The following is a 24,303-nucleotide window of genomic DNA, read 5'->3' as shown; positions in this document are numbered from 1 at the left end:
GATGAATAACAGTCTGATGAGAGAGGATGATTGGGGTTTGGCTCGAGGGGCCAGCCCTAGATGATTCTGGGGTGTGGCCAGGAGTACCTTTACTTCTCTATCAACGTTTACCCCTTCTGAGAACTCTGTTCTCGTCAATAACGCTCTAGAAGGACCAATGACGGGTTTGGGTTTCTTCGAATTGTACTTGAGAAGGGAACCCCTTCAATACGTGGTTGTATGTCATTTAGTTTAGTTTAGTTTAGTTTAGTTTGTTTATTTGTAAAGCGCTATCGAACCCTCGGGTAACTGGGCGCTAATTCTTTAGGTACAACAGTGATTACAGATTGTTGCACATACGAGCATGTGAGTATGATACATTACAGTATGGTTCGAGTGACCTGGTTACAGAGTGGTCCAGGGGGGAGCATAGTAGATTATGGCAGTCCAGTTACAGTTTGGTTCGCTGCAAACATAACATACATTTGACTGAGGAAGCAGATAATGGATTAGGTTACAAATACATAAGTAAAGTAATGGACCCGTTGGGTATAGCTAAGTGCCTTGGCCTGATTATTGTTGGGTGCTAAGCAGTTCCTTGACTTTGGCTCTAAATGACCAGAATGAGGTGTCAGCTCTTATTGTCATAGGAAGTGCATTCCACTGTTTGGCTGCCTGTACAGAGAAGCTAACTCCCCAGCTGTTTTCAGGTTAAACTTTGGTATATTGAGTTGGTGAAGGTAAGGTCATCTGGTTGGTCTGATGGAGTTCTGTCTCGTAAATTTGGCTGAGAGGTAGCGTGGGGCAGTCAGGTACAGGCATTTGTGACTAATGACAAACGTCTGACGCTCTGATATAGTACAGTCCACCTTGATGTAACATCCAATCCATTGACTACAGCTGTAAAGTATTTTTCCTGGTCGCTTGTATCATTCTCAAATGCTTCTTCATCTTAGTACCTAAAATATCAGGATGGTTTGATGGTTCACAACAACACATCATTTTGGACATGAGTTTAGACCCATGAGGTTCAGGTACTATTCGTCAGCCTACCAGGTTGGGGTTTAAAGGGGCTGTGCCTAACAATCGCGTCCTTATTCCAAGGAAAGCAGTCTCTCTTCGTGAGATCCTCCCGCATGTTACCACCCGTAAGGGGACTATTGGTTAGCCACTTCACCTCCCTAGCCTCATGTAGAGGGGTTCTCGCCTGGGGAGAAGTGACACCGACTGGAGGATCTTCATAGTACCTTTGCATGATGGATTTGGATAGTGAGATAAGAACAACCCTATTGACACACTTTGAAAGTAAAGAACTCTTCTGATCAAGCAAAACATTGGTGCTCATGCAAATCATACAAGTCGAACCAGATACAAGCCACAGAGAATGTAATTACTGAATAAGTAATGTCTGCCAAACTACTACTAGCAGGCATTTGTAAAAGACTTTGTCATTCGCTTTGTGAATAAGCTTTCGTATTGTGCCAGTCACCACTGTCGTGGGTTTAGGGTACTGGAGCTCATTATTCATTATTCATGCTAATTCAGTGTTGTTGGTATTTAGTCTTATTATTTATGTTGTTTGCAGAAGCAGATCTTGCTCTAAAGAAGGATGGTGTGTTGTCAGAGGGAACCACGCTGGAGGCGTTGCTGCGCGGCGAAGGCCTGGAGAAGAAAGACTCTAGAGACGAGGAAAGCTTACTGGAAATTCAGGTAACCACACAACAAAACAATGCCTGTCTAAGGGCAACTAGTGCAATGGTCATTTACTTTCTAACCAGCTCCTCCCATTGAAGAATAGTCAACCCACAATTATTGGACAATGACTCTGGGGATATTTTAGAAATAATTGTCTCTCAAGATCACACATTCATGTACATTTTCCACCTCCAATTAAGTGATCTTATTCAACCAATTTGATTTCCTCATCTAAACACTTATTTGAAAATGTCCTTCAAACAGAAAGTTGAACCCTTCCCTACACCTGCTTGTTGTGAATCGCCACAGTAATTTATTTAATTTTAAGTCCTGCCTTTCCTGTGAACTATTTATTTGTTATTTCGGTGACTTAATTAAAGTGCTTTATTTAGGTAAATGAAAGACCTCTGTGCTGCTGGTGCCACCACCGCCTTCAGTTGTTTCCTAGCAAAGGGTCCATGTTTGTGGGGCAGGTTTATGGTGATGTGCCTATTGAAAGCTCATGTTGCTGCTATCTGGCGCATCGCACTGTCGTATGTAGCGATTGCCTCCTTCCACTGAGGGCTGAAGGTGAATTATTGGTCTTGAGATTTGAAATGCACTCCTCAGACTTTTCCAACATATCTCGCTGAATATAAGGTCCATATGCCAGTCCCTTGATTTGTGAACGTGCTATCGCGGAAGGTTGGGTTCTATCTCACAGCAGTCATTAAGAAGCGTTTGGTGCGTATAATGAATTCACGTCAGGCGTCATGTGGCGTCCTCAGCTGGCCTGTTTAAGGAATACCTTGATGGGCTTTGGAGCTCACCACTTATGTTGATTGACCTTGTTGGGGTCTGGAGCTTTGCCGGTTATTTTCAAAGATGTAATTACCAAACAGCTGACCAGGCCACGAGTAACCCTTCCCATTACTAGACTCTTTTGAACTTTCCATTTTCTGGCAAACGTTGACTGAAAATATGTAAGTAGTTGTATAGGCTTGGAGTACTGAAATCACTGTCTTGGTCATCATGCAGCACCTTCCTATGACAAGGGACAGACCAGGCAGGTGGCAGTGTTGCTAATTGTGTACTGATCGTGGTCTTTGGCACCATAATATTCTCTTTGATATGCCTGAAATGTGTTGGGACTAAGGGCCTCATTACACGGTAGGCGGGAAAAATCGCTAATTACCGGCATGGCGTAATTAGCGTGGCCGCCCTCGCAAGAGGCCGCAAATTGCATGCCATTACGAGATCGCGGGCACGAGCCTACCGCCATGCCGGTAATGACCCAACCGCCATGCCGCAAAAGTCCCCAAAAAGTCCCTTAACGGCATCCTCGAAAGCGCTGTTAGCACTTCCGGCCTGCCGCCACATGCAAATAGCGGTGACCGCCATTAGCGGTCACCGCTAATAGCGGTTACCGTAATATTGCGGAACCGGAAATAGCGTCATTGCACCGGAACGGGAAAGAGCACGGCGGCCATCTTTAAAAACACAATCCATTGCCATCCTCCTTATCCAGGACACCTTACCAGGAACCACGTTGGGAAATACACCAAGGACACCGTGAAGATGCCCAAGGCCGTTAAAAAATCATCTGAGCGGCAACGCAAGGAGAAATTTTGCAAGGAGGAGCTCCTTATGCTAACGCAGACACTAGCAGACAATGCTCATGTCGTTTTCAACAACGACATGCGTCGGGAGACCATTGTGAAGAAGGCCATCTGGGAAGAGGTAGCCCACAAGGTCAGCGCGGTAGGCACCACAACCCGCACAGTCAAAGACTGCCGAAAGAGGTGGGATGACCTCCGGCTCCGTGTGCGGAATATTCTATCCGTGAACCGCAACCTGGCTCCGGGCACAGGAGGAGGCAGTGAATCGCCAATCAAGCTCACTGAGCGGGAGGAGACATGTGCATCAACCATCGGGGTGGAATGCATTGAGGGAGTTGGACAAATGGAGCATGGCGTGGCCGTTTTGTCCGATGGAGGCGAGTGTATGCATCAAACAATGCACAGTGAAGTGTGATGTTCCCCCCAATCATGTGTCCATATGAATGCCGTGGCTCCAGCCACAAACAGACATGCATGCATCACCACATGCCCGTACAACACAGACCCATTCATGCATGACCCACCCAACATCCCCATTACCTGCATCCACACTAAAGAGCCCGGAATGCATAGAACGGCATGACATATTCATTTTGCTCAAGGCAGGTCGACCCATCACTGATGGTTGTCAACATTTCTCACCCTTGCAGGATCACACACTGACACTGAGGAGGCACGCACTTCCACACCTGCTCCCACATCCAGCAAAAAAGCAAGGAGGGATGCCACAGGGGACACCGCCACATCCACAAGGGCAGCCAGGACGAGTGTCCATGACCACAGGGACAAAAGCAGCCGGAACACCAGTTGCACGCATCCACAGGCCATGGCTGCTCCCGTCGTGGCACCCACGGAAGTGTGTCTCCCAGCAGGTGAGGGCAGCATCGAGGGAATGCACTCTGCTGCCACCAGCTCAACGGGTGAAGCAGCTGCCACGGCCCCACCTTCAGATGAGGAGGACACACCTGCCATTGATGCTGATAGCCAGAGCCCCAGACCAACAAGCCCCTTACTGGCAAGCCCGAGGTACTCCTCAGGTCCGGGTAGTCATGGAGATTCACCCACCCCTGAAGGGATATGGAGCCCCCAGATATCCTCTCCTGATGCAAGTGCAATGGGACCAGGTGCATCAGCCATCCTACCAGCACCCACCATGCGACATGACCTCTCGACCATCTACCAGAGGCAGACCGAGATGAGTGGCCTAGTAGGTCAACATGTGGCAGAGACAGCCCGCCTCAGGGAGGATATTGCTACACTTGCACAGCAGACAAGGGAGGGCATGGAGGAATGCACCAGCCGAATCTGCAGTGAAATGGCCCAACTGCGGCAGGCCATGAACCGCATAGCAGACGCTATTGAGCGTCGGTGCCCACTCACGGCCCAGGAAGAACCAGGCCCCTCCTCGTCTGGGAGTTCACGCCAGACTAGTCCCCTGCGCCGGTCTATGCGGAACCTGCGGCGCACGGCTTCACAACCACCAGATGACGATGCAGGCACTGGCAAATAGGGCCACCAGGATTTGTGTGCCACATGTGACAATGGACACATTCACGTCATGAGACTCACATGGGAGTGTTGAGGGGGGTAAGGGTGTATTTGGGTGTGTTGAGGGGAGAGGGGGTAAGGGTGTATTTGGGTGTGTTGAGAGGGGAGGGGGGTAAGGGTGTATTTTGGGAGTTTGGGTTATGCACTTTAGTACCACAATATGTTCAATATACACTGTTCAGAGTTTGAAACCCAAGCGTGGAGTCCATTATTGTGTATGTGTCATTCATTGTGGACAGGGTCCTTTGTGGGCCTCGAAACATGCACCAGGGCAACAATTCCCATCTACATCCATGCTATTTCACCTTGGTGCCTGATGAGATTCCAGAATCAGATGCTGATGCACATCGTGTGCCTCCTTGGCACTGCCTGTTTCATGTCCTGCTGGGGCATTCCACCCGCACTCATCCCCAGCCACATCATACTCTTCTGGTGGTTGCATGTCAATTTCAAGTGGCATAGGCACATTCCATCATATGCACATTTTGTGATGCTCTACACATGCCATGGTTGTCTTTGCCACTTTCACACGGCCGTACAGGAGTGCCACACCCAGGCCACTTAGGCAGCGGAGCACTGTCATTGGAAGGATGTACTATATTGTTGTCCTCTTCCTGATGGTTCTGTGGGTTCCGTACAGGGGTTAGGAGCCACCTCCTCAGTGGATGGCTGTCTTCGCCTGTATGGTGTGAGGAATGGGTGCCTGTTACGGCTCACCTCTGGTGCTGGCTGTTGTTGTAGGTGCTGCACTGCTATCATGTAGTCAAGGCTGTCATGTCATGCGGCTGCTATTGGGACCATCTTGGTGTGGGAAGGGGTGTGGCTAGGGGTGTGGTGTGCTCTTTTGTGCTGCCTGTCTCCATTGCATGCGCCTGTGCTGATTGTGTCCACCTGTAGTTGATGGGTACACTGCTCAGGTCTCTTAACAGGTGCTTTTGGATGCCGTTATTAGCGCCATGCCGGTAAGGGGTTTTTGGGTGTTTTACATGCCGCTAATACCATGTCCGCATGGCTTGTGATGGCCTGGTATTAGCGCCATGGCGCTAATTCCGGCATGTGGGTCGCGCGCCCGCGGCCTTGCCGCTATTAGTGGCACCGTAATTAACGGGTGCGCAGATAGCGGTGGGTCCGGGTCGTGATTTGCTTAGGGAATTAACGGTACCGGTAAATCATTACCGGTAACGGTATTCCATTACCGCACAGCGTGTAATGAGGCCCTAAGTGTGCTTAGGGAGCCGGACTCAAAAGTATTAAAATGAGAAATTGTTCAAATGAGAGGGTGGTGTCGTCCTGTGGTTTCAAAGGATTCATTCCTTCCCGATTGTTAATACTTAACCACAAACGTACCCAAACGTCTGCCACTGATAACTGGAGTGTGCTGGGTCTGCAAAAACCGATGTAATAGAAATAATGCGCTGTTAACTAGAGCTTAAAGTTGGACATAGCAAAGTGGACTGTGAATGTGTTGGAACATGCGTTGTGTTTCTAAGGAGGTCAGTTCCTTCGTTTGCACAGTTGTAGTTTTTATAGAGACCCACCCCCAACAGGGTCCCTCTTTATTAAACATATCCATATTAGACCCTAGGATTCCCCTGGCGGGAGCTCCATCTAAGCAGGGACCAGCTACATCAGCTCACCCTTCCTTGGAGGGGACCCAGGGACCCTAAGGATGAGCTTGTCACAACCAATCCCCCTTCCTAAACTTAGGTACCACCCGCTTGGAGAGTGAGACCAGAGGATGGCCTCTGTAGGTGGTCCCTTCTTGCAGGGCATCCTTGGACAGGCCACAAACCTATGCCACCACCTCACACAAGGGTGCCTCCCCTCTACCCCATATTTAAACTAATGGCCATCTGATCTATTCCTACTTAACAATTACCTTACTTAACATTCCCCAACTCCCTAACCTTCCCTACTTAACATTTACCCTACTTAACAATGCAGAATTATACACGTAACATACATACATATAGACATACTACACAAACACAAAACCCCATGTCACAATAGGGTGACTGCTGCAGACAGCCACCCCTTCACAGTACCTTTAGGTCTGTTCAATGTGCAGGGCTGAGCCTGATGACACTTTCTGATGAACTGGGCCTTGCCCCACAGATGACAGGTGAGGCCTGGCCGCCTCCTTTTCTTCCAGGGTGGCCCTGTTCACCACGTGGGGCCACTGCACCCTTTACCTTGTCCTGGGCGGTCGCTCTGTTCTTGATCGGCCTGGGCAGCCACCGCCACGCTGCGCAGGCCATAAATGTATCTGGGGCCGTCTGGTCTGTCCCCTGGCGGGCTGACAGGTGCCACAGCCCATGGGTGGCCGAGCTGCTCCTGGCATAGTAGCTTGGCCCCGCTGCACAAGCTCCCCGTTGCTCCTCCCAGCGCTTTCCAACAGATTAAGTCCCCATGGTGGGCTGGATGGTTTTTTCCAACACACACACACGCACACCTACACGCACACACCTACACGCACACACCTACACGCACACACACACACACACCTTTATTACCCCTGTGTCTTTCTTTTGTGCGTTCCCCCAGAGGGCCAGCATACAGCCCAACTAGCCTGGGGCCATGGGCTACACAGTATTTGTGCTTTTTTCTGCTGTCGTTTTCGTCAATTGTTTAGAAATATATATGTTGTGTTTGGGGGTAGGAGATTAGGGGGTGGTGTGGGGGACGGTTTAGCTAGAGGTTTGGAGGACCCACCAATTTAAAAATGTTGTTAAAAAAATAGCCGAAAATAACTGCGAGGGGCAAAATGCACGAGGAAAGCGACCTTGTTAAAAACACGTACAACCTGTTGGAATGTTAGCGGACTGGGAGTTCTTGATTTGAATAAAACCTCTGAAGAGTCGGTGCCGTTTAGCTTGCTTTTGGCTTTTGGCCCGCCTTTTGCTCTGGTGTCAAAGGTGTGCAAACTGTTTGCTTTTTGACAATCTTTCAGCGACCGAGTCGGTAAGGACATCTTTGCTGCAATGAAGACATATATCCAAAGCAGTGTAGGTGGTGGACAGTCCCAGCTCCTTACATATATCCAAAGCAGTGTAGGTGGTGGACAGTCCCAGCTCCTTACATATATCCAAAGCAGTGTAGGTGGTGGACAGTCCCAGCTGCTTACATATATCCAAAACGGTGTAGGTGGTGGATAGTCCCAGCTCCTTACATATATCCAAAGCAGTGTAGGTGGTGGATAGTCCCAGCTCCTTACATATATCGAAAACGGTGTAGGTGGTGGATAGTCCCAGCTCCTTACATATATCCAAATCAGTGTAGGTGGTGGATAGTCCCAGCTCCTTACATATATCCAAAACAGTGTAGGTGGTGGATAGTCCCAGCTCCTTACATATATCCAAAGCGGTGTAGGTGGTGGATAGTCCCAGCTCCTTACATATATCCAAAGCGGTGTAGGTGGTGGATAGTCCCAGCTCCTTACATATATCCAAAACGGTGTAGGTGGTGGATAGTCCCAGCTCCTTACATATATCCAAATCAGTGTAGGTGGTGGATAGTCCCAGCTCCTTACATATATCCAAAACAGTGTAGGTGGTGGATAGTCCCAGCTCCTTACATATATCCAAAGCAGTGTAGGTGGTGGATAGTCCCAGCTCCTTACACATATCCAAAGCAGTGTAGGTGGTGGATAGTCCCAGCTCCTTACATATATCCAAAACAGTGTAGGTGGTGGATAGTCCCAGCTCCTTACATATATCCAAAGCAGTGTAGGTGGTAGATAGTCCCAGCTCCTTACATATATCCAAAGCAGTGTAGGTTGTGGATAGTCCCAGCTCCTTACATATATCCAAAGCAGTGTAGGTGGTGGATAGTCCCAGCTCCTTACACATATCCAAAGCAGTGTAGGTGGTGGATCATCTCAGCTCATTTCTTGTAATGTGATATATTTAGTCCTTCCCATTGAAATCCTGAAAAATGAAGACTTGGTAAAGGAGCACTCTGGTTCCCTCAGGGATTGCCAGAAAGCGATCGGCATGCTGTCGGGGAATCTACTCCGATGTTGCACTGTGTGTAGAGTTTACATCTCAATACTTGCTATGGAAGTCTCTTTTGCGCCAGTCCTTGCTACATCGCTGCTTTGACCCAAAGAGTAGGGTTCTCTAAGAGCAGTGAGACCTGAATGGGATATGATCAATGACAACTCATATTTAAAAAAAAGCCAACTCTGTGCCTGGGAATTCTCTCCGTATGGACTCCGCTGATGGAATGCACTGCGGCTGCAGTGTCATCAATCGGGAATCTGATCAGATTTAAATCCGGGATAAAGCAGTGCGTGCTTTGATAGTCTCTAAAACCTTTTTATTTTTGATCTTCCCTTTTGTTATTGACTAGTGTTAAACTGTATAAAATCGTTTATTGACATTTTGGGCAATAGTTATACATGTGGCATCTGACAAACAAAAGTGTTGCAAAAACTTTTAATGAATTCTCGGCCGTTCTTGACACACAAAAAATCCAAGTTGTGGAAGCTGTTTAGGTATTACATACAGGGCAGTGTTTCAGAGCAATGTTAGACATTGTCTTGTGTTTACTGAAAGGTACAATTTCCGTTGCAATAGAATGAAAACTGTCTTTATAGGCACACCATGCATAACCTCACCTGAAGGTGAGCTGCAAATCTCTCCAGGATTATCATGGATTGCAGAGTGGCCTTTAGGAAGGGAGGCATGTGCTGCCTTGGGGAAAAGACGCCTGACTCATTGATCCACATGCAGGTGGAGTTTACATAAGCATGAAGTCCAAGAGCATCAGGCTCGAAATAGGAGATGAGCTAAACACAGCTTCTTGGGATCAGGCATAATACAGCAATTTGGGGCTAACTCGAGATCAAGGGTCTAGCACATTGCGAGCCACAAATATACTACTGCTTGAGTTGCGTACTATATCCTTATGTCTGTTATATATGTTACATTATGCTTTTAAATGTCTTCTACATATGTTCCAGTGCTCTGCGGTATACATTTCAAAATAGAATTAATGTCTCATAGGTATGTTTGAACGGTGCTAGCTGGCCCTGAGTGGAAGGTCGCTCCTGCTAGCTGTTGGTCTCAAGCTAACCAAGTCTCTCTTCCACGCCTCAATCATCGACAACCAAACTTCCATTCCTTCCTGCGACTCACTCCTCGTTAAACTATCCCTCTCCCCGTTGCTCTCACACAGCTTCCTAATAATCTACAGGCCTCCTGGCTACGATAGACAATTCGTAAATAACCTCTGCGACTCTATTGCCACCCTTCAACTAAACCATCCCAACTTCACCCTTCTTGGAGACTTCAACATATGGCTCGACATCCCCACTAACCCTATGACCCACTCTCTGGTTGACGGTTTAGACGCAATTAACCTCCAACCCCACATAAATGGCCTGACTCACTATAAAGGACACACTCTTGATGCCATCTTTAGCTCCAACTCCCGGATTCATGTAAACCCCCCCACCCCTATCATCTGGTCCGATCACTTAATTCTCTCTTTCCCCATTCGCTCACCCGACCCCTGTCCCGTACTCGAATCTGAACCACCGAACCTACGCAAATGCTGGAAAAAACTAATAATCATCCCGGACCTAGCTGACGCACTCCTCCAGTCTCCACCACCTACCTGCCAACTCAATAAACAACTAACCCCTGACACCTTTGACTCATGGCTCAACGCATCGCTAATGCGGCTCACACCCCCTTGCAAAACGTCAACCCGCCGTGGCCTCTTCCCCAGATGGTTCACTCCTGAGTTGAAGACCTCTAAACAACTATATAAACTAAACAACTATATAAATACCTAGAACGCAAATGGCAGAAAGACAAAACCAAGGAGAGCAGGGCCACCTTGGCCCGACACCTCTATCAGTACAAGGCCGAAATCCGGAAAGCAAAAAAAGCCCACTACATCTTCCGAATCCTAAACTGCAAAAACCCAAGCAAAGAACTCCACAAAATCATCTCTGAATTCACCAAACAGGCTTGCACCACGACCGTCCTGACCCCTCACAATCACTGTGCGACTCACTCTCCCTCCACTTTTAAACCAAGGCTCTCGAAGGAACAAATACTCTAGCCACCAAACTGGCTCTCGTACATCCACCAGGCAATACTCCCCCCATATCGGCCAGCCCACCAGCTACGACCACTAAGCAACCAACGTTCGAATCCTTTAGTCCAATATCACCAGAGCAATTTCTCAAACTCCTATCTGCCCGCAAACCATCTGGCTCTCCGCTGGACCCTTGCCCGGCCACAACCCTCAGAGAATTTCGCTTCCACCTGTGCAGGAGAACACGCAAGATCCATCATAAATGCCTCCCTTTCCTCTGGCATCTTTCCCGACACATTGAAAACGGTTCATGTCAAACCGCTAATTAAAAAACCTTCCCTCGACCCTCTCGAGCCCAAAAACTACTGCCCCATCTCAAACACCAGATTCCTTGCCAAACTCATTGACCAAACCACCTACTTCCAACTAAATTCCTTTGTCGAAGCCAACAATCTCCTAGACCCCGCACAATCAGGTTTCAGAGCCCGTCACGGATCTGAAACCACCCTAACCTCAATCTGGGATGACCTTAAAATGGCAGACTCCGCGGGATGCGCCGCACTAATCTTTCTTGACCTATCTGCCGCCTTTGACACAATCACTCAATCCTCCTCGACCGCCTCCACTCCCTAGGAATTTGTGATACCGCTCTTAAATGGATAGCTTCATTCCTCAAAGATAGGTACCAAATAACAATACTCTCCACCTATACCTCCCAAGCCCGACCAGTCGACACGGGAGTCCCACAAGGAGCATGCCTATCCGCCCTCCTGTTCAATCTCTACCTGATCACCCTCCCACCAATAATTCGTTCACACAACATCCTGTGTTACAACTACGCTGATGACACTCAACTAATTCTAAAACTAATGAACTCAAAACCCAACTCCCGACCTGACCTGGCCTCCTGCCTCCTCGACATAGAACTCTGGATGACCCAAAGCCACCTCCTGTTAAACCCCTCCAAAACGGAAATCATGGTATGTGGCAACTCCGAACTTCTTCTGCACCCACTACCCTGGCCACCCGCCATGGGCAACTCACCGACCCCCAGCAACTCAGTGAAAAGTCTTGGATGCACCCTTGACTCTGACCTAACACTCTCGCGCCAAGTCAACAACGTCTCAAAGTCCTGCCACTACCGCCTTAAAACCCTTAGGCGCATCTTTCCGTATCTCTCCTTTCCCAACAGACACTCTGCGGTCCAATCAATCGTTATATCAAGACTGGACTACACAAACCCCCTATACCTCGGAGTCCACGCGTACCAACTGAATAAACTCCAAAGGGCACAAAACGCGGCAGCCAAAATGCTACTTGCGCTCGGCCCAAGAGCCCACATCTCCCCAGTCCTTAAGATGCTTCACTGGCTTCCAGTTGCCCGAAGGGTGACTTTCAAAACCTTATGCATCTCCCATCGAGCACTGCATAAAACTGGACCTCAATATCTTCAAGACAAGCTAAAACCCTATCACCCCCCATGCACCCGAAGATCAAACTCAGCCGGCCTCCTAGTCATACCTAAGACAAACTATGTCAGGTTGGGCGGATCATCATTTGCAGCCTTGGCCCCCACTCTGTGGAACTCGCTCCCACCCACATCCGCCTAACTGAGGATTTAACGTCTTTCCGCAAATTGCTGAAAACCTGGCTCTTCCCCCCCTAAAACCAACCGGTACCAAACCAACCCAAACAGAATAACGGCATCTCAATGATACCAATCCAACAAACTACCTGATGTGTAAAATTGACAGCTAATAACCCTGAATATAAACTAGAAGGACAAACTGAATTAAACGAGTAATGTAGATCAAAACAGTGAAGTGGATAATAAGAATAAATCATGGGGAACAGTAAAGAGATTTAAACTGCTGAAATGGACATAATGCATGAGGAGCGAACGAAGTGAATGGTGTGGATGAAATAGTTAGAATGGATGAAGCGTGTGGAACAGATGAATGCGCTGAGTTGAAGAATGCATGAGTAGAAGAACAAATGAGGGGAGCGGATGAGTGAAGCGAGCGGATGAGTGAAGCGAGCGGATGAGTGAGGCGAGCGGACGAGTGCGAGGAGCAGATGAGTTGAATGCGTGGAAAAGCACGAGTGCATAGAGCGTATGAGTGCATAGAGCATATGAGTGCATGGAGCGTATGAGTGCATGGAGCGTATGAGTGCATGGAGCGTATGAGTGCATAGGGAGCGGATGAGCATAGGGAGCGGATGAGCATGGGGAGCGGACGAGTGTGGGGAGTGGATGAGCGCGGGGAGCGCACGAGTGCGAGGAGCGGATGAGTTGAATGCGTGGAAAAGCACAAGTGCATGGAGCGGACGGGTGCGGGGAGGGGACGGGTGCGGGGAGGGAACGGGTGCGGGGAGGGGGTGAGTGGCGGACAGGAGTACATGCATAATGCTGACATGAGTACATGCGTGTGGCAGACATGAGGGCATGCATGGGGCAGACAAGAGTGCAGGCGCGGGGCAGACAAGAGTGCAGGCGCAGGGCAGACAAGAGTGCATGCGTGGGGCGGACTGGAGTGCGCGGGGCGGACTGGAGTACATGAGTGCATTGTGCAGACCGGAGTGTGTGGAGCAGACTCGGGTGCATGGAATGAATAAGAGTGCATGGAACAGACTGTAGCGCATAGAATTGCGTGACGTACATAGTATGGCTTGGAATGCAGGGAACGTTTGAAGAGCATTTAACCCATCATATCACACCACCACGCTTACTCTCTTCTTTACACCACCACTCAATTAGAACACAGAGATACTATGACACCATTCGGTATAACTGTTCTCATACCAACATCTGCCGCTCACTCCCCATCATTCTAAGTAAACACTGCTGGTTACACCCCCCCCAGCCAGGCGTTCTCCTCAGGCCTAACGCAGCCACACTCCGTCTGGATAAATCCTGCCAGAACACACACATACTACTGATCTCTCAACCACCACACCTACTGCTAAAAAGCAGCTATTACATGAATACCGCACCAGCTGCACACACCTGGTGCTCACATGCACCTTTGACTCTCTCTACTCTCTCTACTGACCTGAACTTCGGTTCCGAAGGGCGTTCAACCTACCAGCGCCTTCAGACCATACCAATGGTATATAAGGCGCTATATAAGTGCAAAATAACATAACATAACATAACCAGACTCTTCTAGCCTACATACAGGAGCTAAATAGCTTGTGGGACCTGACTTATTTGAACCATTAATAGTAATTTATTTATTTAATTGCTTTTTTATAACACGCCTAATACCGTACCAGAGTTTGGTTTCTAAGCGCGGATCCGGGATTCGAACCTCTGTCGCTCTGAGTGGTCCTGCTGCCAAGACCAGCGCATTACACCTGCACTCTCCTGGGATTCCAACCCGGGATCTCCAAAGCTCCTCCCCAAATCCACCAGAACACAGTAGGAGTCCACCAGTTACTGCTGGTGTTCCAACCCGGCCTCCTGCACCTCTTCTGTGGGTCTGCTGTGTTTTCTGTTGGCCATTGCCACAGGGCTCTGTATTCTCACCCAAGCCACTTGTGCAGGTAGGTCATTATCAGCTGTATGCCCCTGAACCAGGGAATCAACGCACAATGATATGATATGGCATTAATGATATGATATGGCATTTATAACGCGCCTATACACAAGTGTTTCAAGGTGCGGAAATAATGGCCATTAAGGAGTGCGGTGGATGCACGTAAAACATGCAGGGAATCGCTTTCAGAATGGATTCTTTCACATCTGCTGGTTCTGATGGGTCAAGCTTTGGCACAGGGCGCACAAGGATACGCATCGCATGAGCAGTGGTAGAGCGTGCTGAAATGTGTGTGCCACCTCTACACTTGCACGGGTGGTGCCTGAGGTGTGGAGTGGCCAGGGGCAATCTGTTCACTTGCATGAGGCATAGAGGTTGAATTGATGGCCACCGTTGCAGATGTCCGCTGAGCTGGTGGAGATTGAACTGAAGTCGCTGCGTGCGTGCACTGAAGGGCCCCGTAAACTGCACATGTGCAGTGAGTCCCTGTTCTCTCACCCCACTAAGGGGACACATCGTAATGGGTGGAAAGAGCACATGTGGCGGCTGGGTTGATGTTTGGCTCAGGTGGTCCCCCACATCTAAACCCTGAACACAGGAGCTGGGCTGAAGTCTGCCTAATACCCCCTAACATAATTACCTGCAGCCCTCCTGGTGGAAGTTGTCAAGGTATTTATTCCTGAGCCGTGGTTCGAAGCGCTGCGTGGATGAACGCCCTTTGGAAGACCGTAGCCTGTGTTGAAAAGTAATGGATGGAATGGAAGATGCATGTATGCATTTATTTCCAGCTTGAATGGAGGTAGAGTGTGGCTAGGTCTCTAGGGTCCATATTTCAGAGGCGTGCTGTCTCAGAAGTGTCAGTGTCAAACTATGTGAACAGCTGGACCAAGCTTTGTGTGGGACTCAGCTGTGTTCTATGGGTCTTAGCGGTCGATGGTGATGTATGTTTAGGGATGGTGTTAGTCAAGTAGCGTACAACTGAGGTGTACGGCTATGTGAACAGCTGGCCTGGCTTTTTTGGTGGCTCTCTGTTTTATTCTGTGGGATGCAGCGCACAAGGGCCTGGTGAAGGACTGAGGCAAATTAGATTTAGACATCAGGTGCATATCGTATAAGCTTGGGGAGGCATGCTATGTTCAGCCTAGTGACTCTTCTTGTGTTCCCGATTTCCCTGCGAGGGTGGGAGGGAGGGAGGGAGGGAGGGTGAGTGGCGATTTAGCGCTCAGGCTGCATGTGAGATCCCGGCTAAGTGTGTGAGGGTGTAGAGGGGTAGAGCCAGGTTTTGACAGGGTATCTAGTCATTGCATTGAATGCAAGACCATTGAATGCCTTTGCATCGAAAAAAAAGCATTGAATGCATTTTCTTTAAAGGTAAAGGGTTTATTTTTATTATAATGGGGTTTAAAGGTTAAAAGGGTTCTGGGGGGACCCCCCAACCCACCCATAAAAAAAAAAGAAAAAAATGCATTCAGTGCTTTGGTAAGGCATTCGATGGGCTTGCATTCCATGCAATGACTATAAACCTTTGAGAGCCTTCTTGAAAGCGAGGTGGTCCTCTATACAGCGGATGATTAGTGGGAGGGAGTTCCAGATGGTGGGTGCTTGGACTGAGAAGTAGGAAGCCCCCCCCCCCCCCCGGTGGGTTGGCTTTGTCACTGGAATGATGAGCAGAAGTGCTGAGCCTGATCTGTGGTTTCTGTTCGGCCTGCAGCGTGTACATTTATGCTGCAGGTATTCCGGTCCTTTGTTGGGTGGTGCACATCGCCTCAAAAGAGGATCGCTGCCAGTGGAGGACACAGAGGGCGTGAGAGAAGTGTTCTTTTGGGCCTAAGGATAGTATTTTGTACTCTGTTTTCTTAGCTGCAATGCTGGGGACCCTAGGGCGTTAGCATAGTGTACGTGTGAAAGATGATGGTAACGATCGCAGAGACTCTGTGTGGGAAGGTCGGATAAAGAAAGAGGCAGCCGAGGATGCATATGTGTAGGTAACAGCATTTGACCACAGAGTTGATGCGATGTGACAGGATCAAGTCAGCCCCCATAATGCACCCGAGATTGTTTATTGTGTTGCAGGTGGAGAGAGGGGGCAGAGGGAGAGTGGCCAGGGGATGGGTTGTTGGAAGAGGGCCGTTTTGCCACATAGCATGATCTTGATTTTGCCTGGATTGAGTGGGAGGTGTTTGGCCGTTATCTAGCATTAGTTTTCTGAGAGGCAGATCGCAAGATCTGGAGAGGTAGAGGCTGTGCTATTTGGATTTTGAAGATTATTTGGGTGTCGTCTACGTAATTGTAGTACGATCGAATTGTAGTGGGATCGAATCAGAGTGGGTAGCCAGGTTAAAGAGAAGCTGGAGTGAGGGGCACCCTGTGGCACACTGTGGGTGACTGGGCAGGGAGCTGAGGAGAACAAAGACATGTGTACTATTTGAGATCTGTTAAGAAGTATATCCAATTCAAGCCTGATTCCCTGATGCCGAGGCTATGTAGACTCTTGGTGAGAATGGAATAGTCCATAGTTTTGAATGCTGCCAAGGGGTCGAGTAGGATTAGAGCGGCACAGTCTTCGGAGTCCGATAATCTCTTAAAATCGTCCCAGATGGAGAGTAGGCAGGATTCAGTTCCTTGTAAACGGTGGAAGCCAGATTGAGTGCAGTTTAGGATATTGTTTGATTCTGAGAAGAGGCATAGTTGTGAGTATGCCACTCGGCAAGTTAATTTGGCTATATAGCGATTGTTTGAGACGGGTCTGTAGTTGGTTGGAACAAATGGGTCGAGGGAGGTCTTTTTGAGGAGGGGCTTGATATAGGAGGTCTTAAGTTCTGCTGGGAAGGTACTGGAAGTGAGTGAAGAGTGGACAATTGATCTTGCAAAGTCGCTGGTACAGGTGGCTGGAAATATTTATTTTAGCAGTGAGGGGGGCAGAGGTCCCCAGGGGATCCTGAGGCCAGGCTGAGTGATAGTAACTTGAGGCATTCTAGGGGTGGTGGGAGGTTAGAAGGCAGAGGATGCCGGAGGATGGGTCTGATGTTATGGGCGAGATGGAGGGAATAGCAAGGAGATTTTAGAGAGGATGGATTTGTGTCCCTCTTGGGCTATGTTGGGGGTAGTGGTCTGAGAGAGAGTAACAGAGGGATTGGGTGTGTCTGGGAGCAGGCAGGGCTGTTGAATTGAGAGATGATCCTGAAGAGTTCCCTTGATGGATGCAGGGCTTTGGAGATTCTGTTCCAATAGTAGGATTATTTGCCTTTGCGTATTCTTTGAGCTGGGAGGCATAAGCCATTCTGCTGGATGACGAAGGGTCTGCATGCCATCTATGCCCCTGGATAGGGTTAAAGGTTTTTTGCTTCTTATTTTAGGGCGGAGGTAAACCATCTAGATGAATAGCCTTGTCTGTAAGAGAAAGATCTGATGGGGAGAGGGAGTTGAGTGCTTCTGAAAGCCAGTGTTCGAAGTTGGAGATGGTGATCCAACCCGAGTAGAGGGGCTGGAGGTCAGGGAGGTGAGTAGGGTCTCTTACAGGTCAGGAGTCAACTTTATTTTCTTCCAGAGGTAGGCTTGGGTTAGTGGCCCTGGAGCGGCCGGAGGGGCGGGTGGATCCACGGATGAGAGGGGGAAGAGGATGGTGGAGTGGTCAGACCAGTCAAGCAACCATGGTGGTAATGTGGTGAGGAGGTCTGGTGAACCAATTATTTAAAAGTAAAAGAACATGGTTTTCCCACACAAGAAAATGCACCACACAAATGTAGTTGTTTGGTATATTTTATCTCCAAAGTGCCAATTTGGCACACACATCAAAAAACCGTTGTTTGTTACGGTAATGCCCCTTGGAAAACACGTTTCGGCACAAAACGGTGCCTTTCTCAAATCAGGGCAAATCGGTATTACACCATGAAACAAATAGGTCTAAATTTCCTCGTTTTTTTTCCAAAACACGTGTTATCCAAGGGGCATTACCGTAACAAACAAGGGTTTTTTGATGTGTGTGTCAAATTGGCACTTCGAAGATAAAATATACCAAACAACTACATTTGTGGTGTGCATTTTCTTGTGTGGGAAAACCATGTTCTTTTACTTTTAAAAAAGAGATGGGGGTCTTTGCCTCTTTCTTTTCCCGCTATTTTGCGACACTGGAGTATTTGACCAAAGATTGGGCGCAGAACCGAAGAAGGTTGGCACTACCAAACCCCAATCATTATTTTTTTTTTTTAAACTTCTTTTTATTCATTTAGCGTGGCAGCAAAGAACAGGCGAACATCGCCAGGCAGGTACAATACAAGTACATTAAATACACAGTATAGGCAAACAGGAGTTACAGCGCATATGAACACAGCCATTGGGCACTTTTATAACATGCACAAAAAGTCAGAAAGCTATGGTGGGGGCGAGAGCCCGGGTCGGTGGGGAGAGGTAGCTAGAGGAGATGTGGCCGGTGTCGTGTTCAGGTCTGACATATAAGATCGGAATCTGAGCCAGATATTCCTGGGCCTAGAGTGGGTAGGTTGTAGGTGAGACCAGGCTTCCTCCGAGTCTGAGGCCCATGTGACCGCTCTTAGCCACTGGGCGTGCGTGGGAGGCAAGGGGCGAAGCCAGCACAGTAGGATGGATCGTACAGCGAGAAGCATGCAGAGGCCAGCTAGTTTTTTGGAGTTCCGGGGGAGGCCCGGGAGGTCATGGAAGAGGCATACCATCGGGGAGGGACTGATGGGATGGTCGAGCATAGCAGACACCGTCGAGCAGACTGCCTCCCAAAACTGTGAGAGGTGGGGACAGGATCAAATCATATGAATGTAATCGGCCGCATCCAGGCCGCACCTAGGACAGCTAGAGGGGTGATCACTGGACATGCGATGCAATCTGATCGGGGTGTAGTGGAACCTATGTAGGACTTTAAACTGTATCAGTTTTAAACGGGAGTTGAAGGACACCCGGTGTATGCGATCACACAAGTGTGCCCAGCGCTCATCAGACATTTCAACACTGAGGTCCACCTCCCATGGCTGCCTCAGTTTAGTGAATTCTGGAATGGATCTGGACTGCAGCAAAGTGTATAGTCTAGATATTTTACCTCTAGTGGGCGAGGGGGAGGTGAGTTCCTCGATGATAGGGTCGTCCGGTGGTAAGGCCGGGAACATCGGATAATTATGCTTAAGGGTCCTGCGAAGGGATGAATATTGGAGCCATACACTCTGGCCTCTCTTTAAGGGCAATGGGAGGTCAGGCCATTCAACAAATATACCCTGATCAAAACATCACGCAGCAACTCATATCCCGCCTCGGCCCAGCGTCGGACCATGGTCGGTGGCACCCGTGGGACCCCCGGTAGGAAGTTCCAGAGAGGGAGGTTACCATGGAAGGTGTGAGCTGTACCGGACAATTTCCATGTTTTCGCCAATGCCAGGGATGTGCAGGCGACCGGGCTCTGTGAGTCCAGCACCAGAGGGGTGGGTTGTATCACCAAGGAGCGAATGTCACGGTCGCAGACCGCAAGTTTCTCAAGTCTGACATGTGGGGGGGGGTCCGTTGCGTTAAACCAGTAGGATGTATATTGGATTTGGGATACCAGCCAGTATTTAAGGAAGTCAGGGGCACCAAAGCCCCCATAAGCCATAGGGGTAGATAAGGTATCCAATTTAAGGCGGACCGCACCCGAATGCCAAAGGAAGGAGTTGACCGTGCGGGTCAGTTCCCGGAAGAAACCCCCCCCGGCCACAGGGGGATATTAGCAAACTTGTAGAGTAACTGGGGCAACACCACCATTTTCAGCAGGCCTATCCTGCCTGCAAGGGATATCGGGAGTTTGTCCCAGATTAGCACTTTACATGACAAATGTGTGAGATACTTTTGATAGTTCTCGTTGAAAGTCAGCGCTCGATGGCGCGTTATCTCGATCCCCAGGTAGGTGAAAGTAGATTGGGCCCATGTAAACCCCTGGGTGTCAGGAGGGGGGGGGGGAGTGCATTCTGTAAGAGGGAAGAGTATAGATTTCGAGCAATTCACCTTAAGGCCAGAAATTCGGCCAAACTGTTTGACGTCTTCCAGTATTGGGGATAAGTTGACTGAGGGAGAGCGTATAAGCAACAGAGCATCATCGGCATATAGAGACACTATGTCCGCCTGGACCGCCGTGCGGAGTCCTCTATGTGCGTGGAATTGGCGGAGCATGTCGGCGAAGGGCTCTTGCTATGGCGAAGATCAAGGGAGAGAAGGGGCATCCCTGTCTCGTCCCCCTGGCGATCCCAAAGAGGGGGGAGCAGCGGTCGCCGGTGCGGACCCTAGCCACGGGGTCAGAGTAGAGCAATCTGACCCAGGAGAGAAAAGAGGGACCAAATTTACAGCTCTCGAGGACCCGCCACAAATACCTCCATGAAACCGAATCAAATGCTTTTTGCATGTCGAGCGTGGCCACTACCGCATGTGCCTCGGGGTTTATTCTGTTAATTATATAGAGACGCCTAAGGTTCAGAGAGGTAGAGCGACCGGGGATGAAGCCCCTGATCCGGATGGATGATAGATGGTAGGAGGGGGGCCAACCGGAGTGCTAGTGCCTTAGCGTATATTTTGACATCGCAATTTATAAGTGAGAGCGGGCGGTATGAACCGCATTGTGAGGGGGATTTACCAGATTTAAGTAGTACCGTAATTGTGGCTTCACGGAGTGAAGGGGGAAATACACCGGCTTCAACCGACTCCTCCCAGAGAGCCAACAGGTGAGGGAGCAATAGTTGTTTATAGCGCTTATAAAATTCAACTGGGATACCATCCGAGCCAGGGGCCCTCCCCGAGGATAAGGAGTCCACTGCATCAGAGAGCTCCTCAAGCGTAAGTGGGGAATCGAGGGAGCCCGCAGACTCCGGAGAGAGAGTCGACAAAGGAAGGGTATCGAGGAAGGAGTCGATCTCCGCCGCCGGCACCTCATCAGAGTTGGAATATAGGGTTTCATAGAACGTGAAAAATTCCGTATTGATGTCTTGTGAGGTGACAGCCATAGAGCCGTCCGGTCTCTCAATCCCAAGTATATGCGGGGACCCCATCTCGTGGTGGATAAGCCTTGCCAGAAATCGGCCAGGGCGCTCGCCCTCCCCGTATCTTCTCGCCATGCCAGGGTTATCCAAGAATTTTTGTTCGCGCTCCGCAAGGGATCGGAACGTATCTAGCTCCGCCCCGATGTCAGCCAGGGTACCCGGAGTGGAGTGAAGTGAACACTGAGCCTCAAGGGTCGATAATTTAGATTCGCTCTCTGCCAGGCTTCTGCGGATCGATTTAAAGACCCCATTCTCCTTTGACAGCGCCATCCCTCTAACATAAACCTTGAAGGACTCCCATAGAATGGCCTGCGATGTTACCGAACCTGTGTTTGTCTCAAAGAACTCCTCAATAGATAGCTCAAGTTCAGAACAAAACTCCGGGTCCAGCAGGGAAAGAGGCTTCAGCCTCCAACGTCGGGTACGACCGGGATCCGGCCCCCAATCTATGGCAATGGTCACAGGGGAGTGGTCAGACAGGGTCCTGGGGAGAATCTGTAGCTGTATGACATTCTTAACTAGTACGTTGGAGATCACCCATCTGTCAATACGGGAATAAGAATAGAATCGTGGACCGAAGAGTAGAAGGAATAAACGCGGGAATCCGGGTAAAAGAACCTCCATGCATCAATCATGGCGAGACGGGGTAGGGACGATAGTGCAGCGTAGGCTGCTCTAGACAGTTGACGAGGTTTGGACCCAGACCTGTCGAGGGCTACATCGAAAATTGTGTTAAAATCCCCACCCCAGAGGATGGGGACAAGGGGGAAGCCATTGAGGAGGGACGAGACCTGGACATAAAAATCTGGATCATCTATATTGGGACCATAAATGTTCAGCAGGACTATCTCCCTATTTTGAAGCGTAGCATGAAGCAGTACATATCTGCCCTGAGGGTCTATGTGTGAGGAGATGAGAGTGAACTTGAGACTCTTATGAATGAGGGTCATGACCCCACGGCTTTGGGAAGAGAAATCAGTGGAGAATCTGTGGGGGCCCCATGATTTGGCAAATCTCATGCACTGTTCCATGCGGGCATGTGTCTCCTGTAAGAAAAGAACCGTGGATCCATGACGCTCACCCTGCAGCCTGCAGCTGTAGCTGCCTCATCTTTTTGTAGTTACCCAACCCCCGAACATTCCAGCTCATAAAAGTCAGGTCGCACCCAGACATTGATACGGGGACGAATATATCAGAGAAAATACCAATAGCCAATGGGCCAGTGTAGCAGCCCTGCAATAACAGTCATTGAGTACCACCTCGCGGTCCGTGATTGCTGCCAACGCCAAGCTTTTTATAACATAACCCCCAACATGTCCCACCCCCACCCACATCCCTCCCCCAAACAGAGGGATGGCCGTCCCAAAACCCCTCAACAAAAACCAAACCAAAGGCATCAGCGCCTGGGGGCCTGTAGGCCGGATTGGCCGTGTCTCTCCGGGCAATGGCAGGTCAAAGTGAAATGAAAGGTGCCAATAGTGAGAACTTGCACGTAACTTGGGCGGAGATATTGCACATTTTGACGTGGCACATATTCGTAACAGTGAACATTTTAAACAAGTTACAGAATAGAAAACCAATGTGACTCCAGTATAGGGAGGTGGCCGGGTATGGACCCTCCTCGACTGGGCTGAAGGGTAGCAGTATGTCCTTGAGCAGAGAGGGGGTATCAGCCTGGGAAATGTTCGTCCAGGAACTTAGAGGCCTCTTCTGGAAGAGTGAAGAAGAACACCCGGTTGGCGTGTTCTATGCGGAGTTTGGCGGGGTAGAGCATGGTGTATTTAATTGAGAGATCGCGCAGCCTGCGCTTTACCGCCAGAAAAGTCTTGCGTTCACGCTGGACGGCCATCGAGAAGTCTGGGTAAAGGTGGATCCTCGCACCGCCCAGTAAGAGCTCACCCTTGAGCCTCGCGGCCCTGAGGAGGGCATCGCGGTCACGAAAATTCAGCACACGGGCTATGATGGGCCGAGGAGGAGCGCCAGGCCTGGGTTTAGCCGTTAGGGCTCGGTGTGCACGCTCTATGGAAAATTGCGGGGAAAGTTTGGGCGAATCGAGGAGCGTTAGTAATGTGTGTTCGACGAAATCTTCCATTGATTCATGAACCTCATTCTCGGGAACGCCGATAATACGAAGGTTATTGCGCCTTGATCGAGATTCCAAGTCCTCGTTCTTCTTTTCCACATCAAGGACTCGGTTGTAAAGGGCGATGACCTCAGAGCACAGGGCACCCAACGCATCCTCAGCGGAGCCCACCCTTGTCTCGACCTCCGCCACCCGGCTATCCGTCCTCTCAATATGGGCCTTGATAGAGGATATAGTGCCGTTCATGTCATCTAGTTTTGAGTGGAGTGCGGTGAAGCCCTCCCGAATAAAGTCCATCATGTTTTGAGACTCCGGAGCTATGGCGGATGATGACGCTGTGGGAGCCTGCTCGGTGGTTTCCTCTGGTGATCTCACCGGCGTCTTTGCGAACATATTGATGGAGCTCTGTTTCTTTGTGGCCCCCTTGGTCATCCTGGCGATGTTGGAGTTCCAATGGAGTAAGGGGGGGATCACAGCAGCTCAAAAGAGAGAGGTATGGGAGCCTCGTAGGGCGTGATGTAGAGGAGGTGATTTTCGGAGGGGGGGTCAGCGATGTGGACCCGTTAATGTGAAGGCTGTGGCGGCCTTTGGAGCTCGCGGAGGTGCAACCCGCCCCCGCGGGTGCGGGAGGCACAGTCCGGAAAGATCAGGTGTAGATGACACAGGGGCTAAGAGTGGTGGTGTGCAGTAACCGCTGTGAGAGCCGTGGTATGGTCGAGGTATGGTAGTCCAAGCGAGTCTGTAGGAGGGGTAGGGAAAAGCACCAACCGGCCCTGTGTCCAACCGATGAA

At 49.6% G+C, this 24,303-nt stretch overlaps 1 protein-coding gene across 6 annotated transcripts in view; it reads left to right on the top strand.

Moving 5' to 3' along the window:
* Nucleotides 1-24,303, top strand: part of DPF3 (double PHD fingers 3) — a 773,243-nt gene that overhangs the window by 546,264 nt on the left and 202,676 nt on the right. For all 6 annotated transcript variants that reach the window (XR_011283929.1, XR_011283928.1, XM_069638613.1 and 3 more), the window contains exon 4: nt 1,565-1,689. Coding sequence is in view for 4 of the 6 variants with exons in the window: in XM_069638613.1 (XP_069494714.1) it covers nt 1,565-1,689 (125 nt within the window). In the remaining 2 variants the exon portion in view is untranslated. The remainder of the gene's footprint in view (nt 1-1,564; nt 1,690-24,303) is intronic.

The sequence above is a fragment of the Ambystoma mexicanum genome, chromosome 14, assembly GCF_040938575.1.
Source record: "Ambystoma mexicanum isolate Mex_15411 chromosome 14, UKY_AmexF1_1, whole genome shotgun sequence".
Lineage (NCBI taxonomy): Eukaryota > Metazoa > Chordata > Amphibia > Caudata > Ambystomatidae > Ambystoma > Ambystoma mexicanum.
This window is presented reverse-complemented; position numbering and strand designations above follow the sequence as displayed.